General features: G+C 45.3%; 1 protein-coding gene across 1 annotated transcript in view; it reads left to right on the top strand.

Annotated features, from left to right (window-relative positions):
• LOC134079001 (partitioning defective 3 homolog B-like) overlaps positions 1-12,500 on the top strand; it is a 192,573-nt gene that overhangs the window by 93,468 nt on the left and 86,605 nt on the right. Inside the window, exon 9 of the mRNA XM_062535165.1 lies at positions 3,145-3,330. Coding sequence (XP_062391149.1) covers positions 3,145-3,330 — 186 coding nt within the window. The remainder of the gene's footprint in view (positions 1-3,144; positions 3,331-12,500) is intronic.

The raw sequence follows: 12,500 nt of genomic DNA, 5'->3' as shown, positions 1-12,500 counted from the left end.
TGGTGGAGCTGAGAATGACTCTGACCTTCACCCAGAATGAGCTACTGAAAACCAAATCACTGCTGTACACAGTGGAGGATGAGAACAATGCTCAGGAGACAAAGCTGGCCGTCATGACAGAACGACTGGTGGCCAGTGAGACAAAAGTGGACGCTCTGGAAAGGGAGAATGCAGCTCAACACACAGATCTGACCACTATGAAGACTGAAGTAGAGAATCTGAAGATGGAAAACACAGCACAAGAGACAGAACTGGGAGTGATAAAGGAACGAATGGTGGCCAGTGAGACTAAAGTGGACGATCTGGAAAGGGTGAATGCAGCACAAGAGGCAGAACTGACAGCAGTGAAGACGCAGGTAGATAATCTGAAAATGGAAAACACAGCACAAAAGTTAGAGCTGACGACTACGAAGACTGAAGTGATGAACCTGATCAAGGAAAATGCAGCACAAGAGATTAGACTGTCTGCCAGTGAGACTGAGGTGGAGAACCTGAAGATGGAAACTGCAGCACAAGAGGCAGAGCTGACAGCAGTGAAGACCAGACTGGCAGATACTGAGACTGATGTAGTGAATCTGGAGAAAGAGATCACAGATCAACCCAAGGTGGCATTCTCAGCAGGGCTGACTAACTCAGGATTCATAGAGTCTGGGAATACTGACTTGAACTTGGTCTTCACTAAAATCATCACCAATGTTGGACAGGCCTACAGCAGCACAACAGGCTTCTTCACAGCTCCAGTCAGGGGAGTCTACTACTTCAGATTCACTGTCAGGGATCACCTAGACTCACGCAATATGGCTATCAGGATGTCTAAGAATGGAGAGCAGATCATGAAGTTGTGGGAGGGTGATACTGATGGACAGCCCACCTATCTGTCCAGTGGTGCTACTCTGCAGCTGGAGGAGGGAGATGTAGTTAACCTGCAACTCCCTACAGGCCACAGGCTCTATGGTGATGTTAATAATGTCAGCATCTTCAGTGGCTTCCTGCTGTTTCCTCTCTGAATGGAACACACTGTTCAACATGATGCTGATGCTACATGATGATGATGAGCACATTGAATGACCCCTGTGTGTGGACATGTGCTATAGAAATACAATTGCCTTGCCTTGATGCTGACAAGTCATTAATAAAGTACACATGATTAAGAGCAAACAAATCCTGTTCTTTTTAGGTTTTTTGTGAGGTAATGTGTGAATATGGAAACTGAGGATTTTGACATCATTAATATATTGCTTTTGAATATGCACACAAAAACAAACAAACACACTAAAAAGTTCAGATGCAAACCCTCTAAATCCGTCTGACCACTTTTCCTTTAAATGAGCGTTTTTTTTTTTTTTTTTTTATCAAGCTCCTATATGTTTTTGCCTACAAATCAATATTACAGACCAGGAAGAGAGTGGTATTTAGCCAGTGTTGAAGCAGAATTATTTGATTAACGAATACATTGTGTGGAGAGCATTCACTTTCCATCATTATCTCATTTAGAGGCATTTACGTCTGAACTCTTTAGACAAAACAATAAAGAAATGCAAATGAAATACAGAATACTGCAGCCTAAGTAGATACTAGGGAAAGTACTGTCACGAAAGGGTAAGAATCCTATATTTGGGGCCTCTCTTCCTCTCTCCTCTTCTGTCCTCCTCACTCCTCTCTTCTCCTCTCTTCTCTCCTCTCTTCTCCTCTCTTCTCATTCCTCTCCTTTCTCCTCCTCTCTTCCTCTCTTCTCCTCTCCTTCTCATTCCTCTCCTTTCTCCTCCTCTCTTCCTCTATCATCTCCTGTCCTTCTCTCTCCTCTCTTCTCCTCTCTTCTCCTCTCCTCTCCTTCTCATTCCTCTCCTTTCTCCTCCTCTCTCCTCTCTTCCTCTCTCCTTTCCTGTCCTTCTCACTCCTCTGCTCTCCTCTCTTCTCCTCTGTGCCTTTCTACTCACTCTTTCAGCACTTTTCTCTCACTCCCCTTTTTTTTTTCTTTTTTTGAACACACAACACACACACACACCACACACACACACACACACACACACACACACACATTGCCAAGCCCGTTGCCCTGGAGATGGAAGATTGTTGAATTTTTTTCCCTTCTTTCTTTTGGGTGCTGTCATTATTATAATGGACCTTTTCCCTCATTTACCCCCCCCCCCCCCCTTCTGTTTCTCTCTGTCTCTCTCTCACCCCCTCTCTGTATCCCTCTCTCTCTATGCACCCCTCCTCTTACACACACCAATCCTCTCTCTCTCCCTCTTTCTCTATCACTCTTTCTCCCTCTACCTCTCTCTATCCCTCTCTCTCTATGCACCCCTCCTCTAACACACCAATCCTCTCTCTCTCCCTCTTTCTCTATCCCTCTTTCTCCCTCTACCTCTCTCTCTATCCCTCTCTCTCTCTTTCTCTCTCTCTCTGTGCACCCCTATCTCATCTCAAAAGCAAATCACTCACTACCTCAGTGAGTGAGAGTGCAGGTCATTTTGTGGACATTATGGAAAGGGTGGTGTGTGTGTGTGAGAGAGTTTGTGTGTAGTCAGTCTCACTCGAATAGCCTACTTTTGCTCTGTTCTTTTCATGTTCAAATATAAAAATGACCTTTTCATTTCTTTCTCCCTCCCTTTCTCCGTCTCTCTCTCTCTCTCTCATCCCCTCATTCTGTCTCTCCACACCTCTACCCAGGGTTTCATCCTTTTATCTTTGCCACCTACTGTCAGCTGTGTGTGTGTGTGTGTGTGTGTGTGTGTGTGTGTGTGTGTGTGTGTCTGTGTGTGTGTGTGTGTGTGTGTGTTCTATCTTCCAGTCCTACCCTTTTGCTATTATGTCTGTAACAGTATCCTTCTGTTCCTATGCCATTTTATTCAGTAAATTACAAAATGTGGATAACATATTTTTAAAAGATACAACAACACAAACATGTGCTCATAATTTGCATCTTTGTCCTCTTTCACCTCCTATTCTCTCTCTCTCTCTATTGTTCCTTCTGTCTTTCCCCTCTCCCTCTATCTCTCCCTCTCTCTCTCCTTCTCCCTCTCTCTCTCCCTCTCCCTCTCCCTCTCCCTCTCCCTCTCCCTCTCCCTCTCCCTCTCTCTCTCCCTCTCTCCCTCTCTCCCTCTCTCCCTCTCTCTCTCTCTCTCTCTCTCTCTCCTGTAGAAGGAGGAGGTCTCTCGGCCCGTGCTGTGTGAGGATGGGAAGGAGCAGCTGCTGCTGGAGGTGCCGCTGAGTGACTCGGGGTCGGCTGGGCTCGGGGTCAGCCTGAAGGGCAACAAGGCCCGCGACACCGGCGAGGACCTGGGCATCTTCATCAAGTCCATCATCCACGGAGGAGCCGCCTATAAGGTACACACACACACACACACACACACACACACACACACACACACACTGGCATCTTCATCAAGTCCATCATTCACGGTGGAGCCGCCTATAAGGTACACACACATCCGTACACACACACACATGTACACACACATGCACACACGCACACACCCATGCACACACATGCACACACGCACACATGCACACACGCACACACCCATGCACACACATGCACACAAAGGCAGACAGACGGGTATCTTAATTAAAGGTGCATTAAGCGATGGTAATTGGTTTCATTTTTTTTGTTACATACTTTTTTGTCACCTCACCATCCACTAGCTCCTGAATGCACTGTAAAAGAGCGTGGTCTCTGTGGGCAGCCCAGGCTCCAAAAGTGGCAACAAAAACAAGCTGGGCCACAAAAACATACTGTAACAAGCTGTTCCAGCCAATCACCGACGAGGTGTACATTTAGGAGAGTATCACGGGAGGGAGGGGGAGGGAGTAGCGAGCTAGCTCTCGGTTTTGTTTGGAGGTCAACAAAAGTGATGCGACCCAACATTGCTTAGAGCACCTTTAAGTCTGTTATCCACAGAGGAACACAGAGGGCAAATGCATATACACGCACACACACACACACACACACACACACACACACACACACACGCACACACACGCACACACACACAGTTGTTGTTGGCATGTGTGTCAGTTCCCTTGACCCTTTGCTTTGCCCTGAAGTGACCCCTGCTCTGCTGTGCTACTGCTGACCTTATCGGGTCAAAGGTCACCCTCCTTCAGCCAGAGTGAGCACTCTGTGTCCACAGCCATTAACAGGAGAATGGAGAAGGCCTGAAGCCTTAAGTTCAAGACCTCCATCTCTCTCTCTCTCTCTCTCTCTCTCTCTCTCTCTCTCTCTCTCTCTCTCTCTCTCTCTCACGCTCTCTCTCTCACACTCACTCTCTCACACACACCCATACACACACACACACACACGCGCACACTCTCTCTCACACACCCTTTTGCCACTCTCTCTTTTCATCTATCTGTCCGTTGCAGCTGCATCACTGTCATCCCTCTCATGTCTCTATTATTCATCCTTTCTTTTATCTCTTTCTTTCTCTCCGTCACATGTCCCTCTCTCCATCTCCTCATCTCTGCCCTCTCCAGCTGTCTCCCTTTCACTCTTCTATTGTCCATCCTGTCTTTAATCTCTCTTTTCGCCACATGTCTCTATCAGTCTCTCCTGGCTGACCCCCCCTGGGCTGCTGTGTAGAATGTGAAGGTATTGTGGCCCTCTAATTGGTCAGGCTCACTTTAATGACGCAATAGTGTCCATCATAGGCCTTCTCTGCCCAGTCTCTTGTGGAGTCACGGCGAGGAGCCCATTCACATGTGTGGGCCCTTCATATTCACTGGGGCATATGGCCATAGTGAGGGGGGGGGGGGGGGGGGGGGGGGCATATGGCCTTAGTGAGGGGGACTTATTGAAAGACGAGCGGTGGTTCATTCTGCAGCTCTTATCACCAGAGGTCATCACCTGCCACTGTCCATTGTGTCGGGTCACTCTTCAAGCTCCCTTTGCCCAAACACGAGATCAGGGTGTGTGTGTGTTTGTCTGTGTGTGTGTGTGTGTGTGTGTGTGTCTGTATGCTTACCTGATGAGGAACTTCCCACACTAGAGGAAACCCAGGCTAGATCGGAGCCAAAGCCAGGCTAGATCGGAGCTAAAGCCAGGCTAGATCAGAGCTACTGTAGATGCACAGTAGCCAGATCATATCCATATCAGATCACATGTGTGCGTGTGTGTGCGTGTGTGTGTGTGTGTGTGTGCGTGCGTGTGTGTGTGTGTGTATCATTGAGACGTGTGTGGGAGTGTAAAAGCATCTCCCAGTGCTGTGTGAACGCCTGATCCGCAGCAGGTCTGGACCCAGCACCGACACAACACGTCACCGACCAATCAGAATCACTATAAGAAACCAGATCAGAGCCGGATCAGAACTGGACTAGAACCATGTCTCCTCCACACACAGCTACCCTCCCCTAGAACCATGTCTCCTCCACACACAGCTACCCTCCCCTAGAACCATGTCTCCTCCACACACAGCTACCCTCCCCTAGAACTGGACTAGAACCATGTCTCCTCCACTAGAACTGGACTAGAACCATGTCTCCTCCACACACAGCTACCCTCCCCTAGAACCGTGTCTCCTCCACACACAGCTACCCTCCACTAGAACTGGACTAGAACCGTGTCTCCTCCACACACAGCTACCCTCCACTAGAACTGGACTAGAACCGTGTCTCCTCCACTAGAACTGGACTAGAACCATGTCTCCTCCACACACAGCTACCCTCCACTAGAACTGGACTAGAACCATGTCTCCTCCACTAGAACTGGACTAGAACCATGTCTCCTCCACACACAGTGTAGGAGCCATTTGTTCTTTTTCTGTTTAAGACCCCTGCTGGCCAAAAATATGTGTAGTCGTGGCCTTGGCCATAACTGGTGCCCGGCACACAGAGTGTTAATGAACGCACCTGCGCCAATTAAGGAAGCGCGCGCCTAGGTGCAAGACAAAAGGTGCTTGGGTTTTGAATGCTTGTGGAAGTTGGAGACGCCAGCAGGCATAAGGTTTTTCAATATATATTTTCTCTCTTGATCGTTTGATTACTCTCTTTTGTTTCATCGAATGTCGGTTATATTATTTGCCATTATCGTTTTGTTTAAGGAAAAGTTTAGTTTGGACGTAGAAGACGTTTATGATTTATGTTTGTAATAAACGAGCAAAGTATTGAAACCACCTGAACGGCGTCAAAGAAGTGCTTAAAAGAAGACACTACAACGTTGAAAAACCTGCCTAAAGTTGGAAACCCCATCAGAAAGTCGAGAAAACGGCCTAAAGTAAGAGACATCTCCTGCTAATTGGAAGAGCACCTGCAGTTTGGAAGCGTCGCAATAGTACTGTGCTACTGCGCTGGAAATTGCCGTGGGTACCTGGAAAGTTGGAAGCTACGTTTGCCGGGAGCTTGTGGATTAGCTGTCGGGAGTTGTGGATTTACTGGGCTTGCCTGTGGATGTATTGACTTGTTTATTGAACTCCGTGGTTCGTGAGTATAAGACTGATCTGGTGAGCGGGCCGCCGTGCTCGCATTTGAAGATGAGCCGCCGCGCTCACTTTACAAACTGAACAGGCCGGGGTAGTAGTTTGACTTTGCCTACTGCGCTGAATTGAACTTTATAAGATAACAATGAACTTTTGTGTTTAAAGTTTTTGAGTTAAAGTTTGTAATATGTCTCAAGAAGAGACTGAAGATCAGGATATCTCAGATGAACGGGAACTGTTTAGGTTAATTGCATCACGCAGAGGGAAGCTTGGTGTTCTAACTCGTAAACGTAACGAAATCAACAGACTTATCGAATCCGGCCAAGGCAAAGACACTGTTGACAAAGAAATTAAGGCATTTGAATGGTTTTTCCTTGAGTTTAATAACTTGCATGCATCAGTGCAGCGACTGTTAAAAGAGGACTATGAAAGAGAGGCCGATCGCACAGACTGGTACGAACCAAAATATCAGTTTTACAATGACTTTTTGAATGGCGTTATAAAATGGGTTCAGAGCGAACCGCGTATTAGAATGGAGGAAGGGAATGACGAGGAGTGGGGTGCCACCAATAGTAAACCCCAAGATATCACATCTCAAATAGCTCCCATCGAAGAACAGCATGACGTTGCCTCCGTTATTAAACCGCAAGATAGCGCATCTCAAATAGCTCACAACGTTACGCGTAGCTGTAAAGCGACAAGCGCTCTCAGTCGCGCGTCACGGACCTCTAGCGCTCGTTTAAAAGCAGAAGCTGATTGTGCGGCTGCAAGGACAAAGGCGCAAGCACTGAGTGACAAAATCGACCTTGACGTGGAAGAGGCTACTCTTATGGCAAAATTTAAAGCACGTAAAGAACAACTCGCTGTAGACTATGAACTGGCTGTTGCAGAGGCTAAACTTAAAGTTTATAGGGAAGCTGAGGAACATCTCTCGTTGTCTGGATTACACCGATTTGGCACGCCAACAGAATATAATGTTCCTGCCACTGTAAAAAGATCTGTAAGACCCAAACGAGTACAAACTCCTCAAACCCCAACTGTGCGACAAAAGGCAAATACTAGTGGTCAGATAGCCAATCAAGACACTTCAGTTATCACAATTGCCAATGACCCAAATGTTACAGACGTATTGAAAAGGCACACTGAAATAACTACATTGTTAGTAAAGCAACAAGCACTTGCTCTACTGCCTGAGAGAGAAATTCCCATATTTGACGGTGACCCACTTCAATATAGGACATTCATAAAAGCATTCGAACAGTTTGTTGAAAAGAAGACTGACAGTATGGATGACAGACTTTATTATCTACAGCAATACACAAAGGACCAACCCAGAAGTCTCGTCAGTAGCTTCATGCATATGGATCCAACTGTTGCATACAAACAAGCTAAAGAACAGCTGGAATATAACTTTGGAAATAGCTACAAAATAGCCTCAGCCTACATGAATAAAGCCTTAAACTGGCCAGCCATTAAGCCAGAAGATGGCAATGACTTGCGGTCGTATGCGCTCTTTCTGCGTAGCTGCTATAACACTATGCAAGACATTACTGGACTGAAAGAGCTTGAGAATTCCACCAACCTAAGACTCGTCATGTCAAAACTGCCGTATAGGCTGCGGGATAGATGGCGAGCAAATGTGTGCAACATGCAAGATAAAAATGACCACAGAGCAACATTCAAAGACTTGCTAGAATTCATTGAGAGACAATCTAGGACAATGCTTGATCCAGTTTTTGGCGATATCCATAATCCTACAGAGACCAAAGTAGTGTCGAAATCTAAGCTACAAAAAACAGCAAAGCCTAGTGGGAGGCCTAGCTTCGCCACAACAGTTGCTCAGGTGTCCGCACCTAAAAGGAATGAATCGCAGTCTGGATACAAACAGAAACCACCCACCGACGACAGATCTTGCTTATTCTGTCACAAGAACCACACAATTGAATATTGTGAAACGTTTAAGACTAAACCCAATGGAGAGAAGATCGAATTTCTAAAAATAAATGGGATGTGTTTTGGTTGCCTAACAAAGGGACATATAGGCAAAACCTGCAAAAATAGAATGCAATGTGAGACATGTTCTTTGCTGCATCCGACGATCCTGCACATTCCTACTGGAAAGGAAAAGGACAAAGTTAAAGGTGACGTTCAAGCTGGAAACAAAAGTCTGAGTAACGCTATGGTGTCTGTGAATGATGGTGACCAAATGAGGGCCGGTCCATCAGCCCAATGTACACTCTCGATTGTGCCAGTGAAAGTGAAGATCTCAACCTCAGATAAAGTCATAACCACCCATGCATTTTTAGATCCTGGTAGCTCGGCTACATTTTGCACAGACTCACTGAAGAGAAAGCTGAACATCTCAGGTAAAAACACCACCATCCTGTTGTGCACAATGGGACAAGAGAAAAGGGTTCACAGCAGTGTAGTCTCTGGCCTAGAAGTGAGCAATATGGAAGGACTGCAATACCATAAGCTCCCAGAGGTCTATACACAAGCAAACTTGCCAGTTTCGAAACACCACATACCAACACAAGAATCTGTAGAAAAATGGAAATACTTACATGAAGTGAAGATTCCACATTTGGATGCCGATATTGAGTTGTTAATAGGCACTAATGCTGCAAAGCTTATGGGACCTTGGGAGGTAGTAAACAGTAGAGGTAATGGGCCATATGCTGTCAGAACTCCTCTAGGATGGGTCGTGAATGGACTCATGCAAGAAACAACTCATCAAGGGCAAGGAAGTCACTCGTGTATCATAGCCAACCGCATATCTATAAGAGATGTGAATGAGTTGTTGATAAAGCAATATCACCAAGACTTCCCAGAACTGGCAGCCGATGAGAGATCAGAGATGTCAGTTGAAGACAAACAGTTTATGTCTATAATGGAAACATCAAAGGAACTAAGAAATGGAGCCTTCTTGGAGGGAATGCTCAAAAAGGGTCATGCAGAGGTGGTCCCATCCAGTGAACTGGAGACCCCAAGTGGAAAGGCGTGGTACATTCCACACCACGGAGTGCATCACCCGAAGAAGGGCTCCCTGATGTCCCTGCCTGAAGGGCAGCCCAATGAGAACAAAAGGTTCAAAACATTCGTAGCCAATCGTGTAAACACAATCAGAGAGATGACAAAGGTCAAACAATGGAGATACATTAACACGAGACTGAATCCAGCAGACTGTGCGTCTCGTGGTCTTAAGGCATGCACACTTCTGAACACAAGCTCTTGGCTGAACGGCCCAGAATTCCTCAAAGGCCAGGAATCCGAATGGCCCAAGACTGATCTTGCGTCTCAGATACAAGAAGATGATGTGGAAGTGAAAAGGAACGTCCTCATCATGAACGTCGTTGTGAAAGATGACAATCCTACCCGTGCATTCATTCACCATCACTCAAAGTGGAACAAACTCACAAGAGCCGTTGCATGGCTACTTAAGCTGAAAGACTTGCTCTTGAACCTAAGTCAAAAAAGAAAGGAGATACTTACCAAACTTACCATGAAGAACTCCGCAATTGAGAAAGACCTGTTGGAAAGAAAGATGAAAGCAGTGAAAAAATGCATGAATGTGCACCTTACATTGAATGACATGAAAAGATCAGAAAATGCAATCATACGCTTCACCCAAATGGATGCGTTTCCTGATGAAATCGAGGCTCTGCAAAGGGAAAAGGCTCATGTAAGTCGTCAAAGCCACATTCGTAAGCTTGATCCAATTCTGCAAGATGGACTTCTTCGTACAGGAGGAAGGTTGAGCAGAATGGCCATGCCCGAGTCTCAGAAACACCCTGTTATTCTCCCAAAGAACCACCATGTGTCCAAATTGTTGTTACAACACATTCATGAACACCTAGGCCACTGCGGAAGGAACCACATGTTGGCCAAACTAAGGCAGCAATACTGGATACCAGCAGCAAACTCCCTGGCCCGAAAGATTCGATCGGAGTGCGTATTCTGCAGAAGACTACATTCACACTTAGGAGAACAAAAGATGGCTGACCTGCCAAAGGAAAGAGTGACTCCTGATTCACCACCATTTACATACGTTGGAGCTGATTATTTCGGCCCAATTATAGTGAAAAGAGGACGCACTGAAGTAAAGAGATATGGCGTTATTTTCACATGCCTTACAACCAGAGCAATTCACTTAGAAATAGCCAACTCCCTTGACACAGACTCATGCATAAATGCAATCCGCAGGTTCGTAAGCAGAAGAGGTCAGGTACAGCAAATAAGATCAGACAACGGAACCAATCTGACTTCCGCCGACCGTGAACTTAAGAACGCTGTAAAAGAGTGGAACAAAAGTTACACCCTAGAAGTCGCTCTACAACAAAAAGGCATAGAATGGCTTTATAACCCACCTGCCGCCTCACACTATGGAGGAATTTGGGAAAGGCTAATTAAACAGGTCAAACAAACACTTCTAGCTTTAACTAAAGACCAAACACTGGATGATGAATCCCTTCACACCTTCTTCTGTGAAGTGGAAGCCATCATCAACAGTCGTCCACTCACTACCATCTCAGACAGTCCTAATGACCTTGAACCCTTAACGCCCAACCATCTTTTACTCCTCAAAACGCAACCCACACTGCCTCCTGGTTTGTTTCAGAAATCTGACACTTACAGTAGACGTAGATGGAAACAAATACAATACTTGGCAGACATATTCTGGAAACGATGGGTTAGGGAATATCTTCCAACCTTACAAGAAAGACAGAAATGGTTTAAACAGAAGCGAAACTATATGTGTGGTGATGTTGTGTTAATTGCAGACCCTATTGCCCCTAGGGCATCTTGGATGTTGGGAAGGGTTATTGACACGAAAAAAGATTCAAAGGGGATGGTACGTAGTTTGACTCTGAAAACAAAGACAAATGTTCTAGAAAGACCAATTACAAAGGTTTGTTTGTTATTGGAGAATGACATGTGAATATGAATAAATGAATGTGAATGCGTATTTTGAATACTTACCTTGTATGGACTAACATGTACACTGATAGTTCCAGTCTTCACATGCGCACATGGACTATGGACTCTATAAATCTACGGATTTATTCGTACACACATGCGCGTATACATACATATACAAATACAGAACATACACCAAGAGAAATGGACTCTTCTGTTACACCATGCCTCTTATGGCGTATGGACTACTGTGTTACAAACACTTCACAAGAATGACTCTTATCAATGAGCTCTTGAAAAACATTATTTCAATGGACATTTGAAAATGATTGTCTTGTTTGAACTTACAAAAAAGGAAAAAAAAAGGGGGGAATGGAACTGTGTAAAAAGAATGTGACATTTATTGACTGATATGTATAATTTGATAATGATTTTTTATTTTGTATGGCTCCGTGTTTTTGTTTGTTGTTATTGTACCTTTGCCCGGTACCAATAAGAGGGCCGGTGTGTAGGAGCCATTTGTTCTTTTTCTGTTTAAGACCCCTGCTGGCCAAAAATATGTGTAGTCGTGGCCTTGGCCATAACTGGTGCCCGGCACACAGAGTGTTAATGAACGCACCTGCGCCAATTAAGGAAGCGCGCGCCTAGGTGCAAGACAAAAGGTGCTTGGGTTTTGAATGCTTGTGGAAGTTGGAGACGCCAGCAGGCATAAGGTTTTTCAATATATATTTTCTCTCTTGATCGTTTGATTACTCTCTTTTGTTTCATCGAATGTCGGTTATATTATTTGCCATTATCGTTTTGTTTAAGGAAAAGTTTAGTTTGGACGTAGAAGACGTTTATGATTTATGTTTGTAATAAACGAGCAAAGTATTGAAACCACCTGAACGGCGTCAAAGAAGTGCTTAAAAGAAGACACTACACACAGCTACCCTCCGCTAGAACTGGACTAGAACCGTGTCTCCTCCACACACAGCTACCCTCCACTAGAACCGTGTCTCCTCCACTACCTACCCGCCACACCACACCGGCCTCCGTGCAGCCTACACACAATTGCATTACATTACATTTGGCTGACACTTTTTAACCAAAGCGTCTTACAACATGGTAAACATGTTAAGCTTTTTAAAGAATTTCTAACAGAAATTCTGGCTGACAATTCATGAT

The sequence above is a fragment of the Sardina pilchardus genome, chromosome 4 (genome assembly GCF_963854185.1).
Source record: "Sardina pilchardus chromosome 4, fSarPil1.1, whole genome shotgun sequence".
NCBI lineage: Eukaryota > Metazoa > Chordata > Actinopteri > Clupeiformes > Clupeidae > Sardina > Sardina pilchardus.
This window is presented reverse-complemented; position numbering and strand designations above follow the sequence as displayed.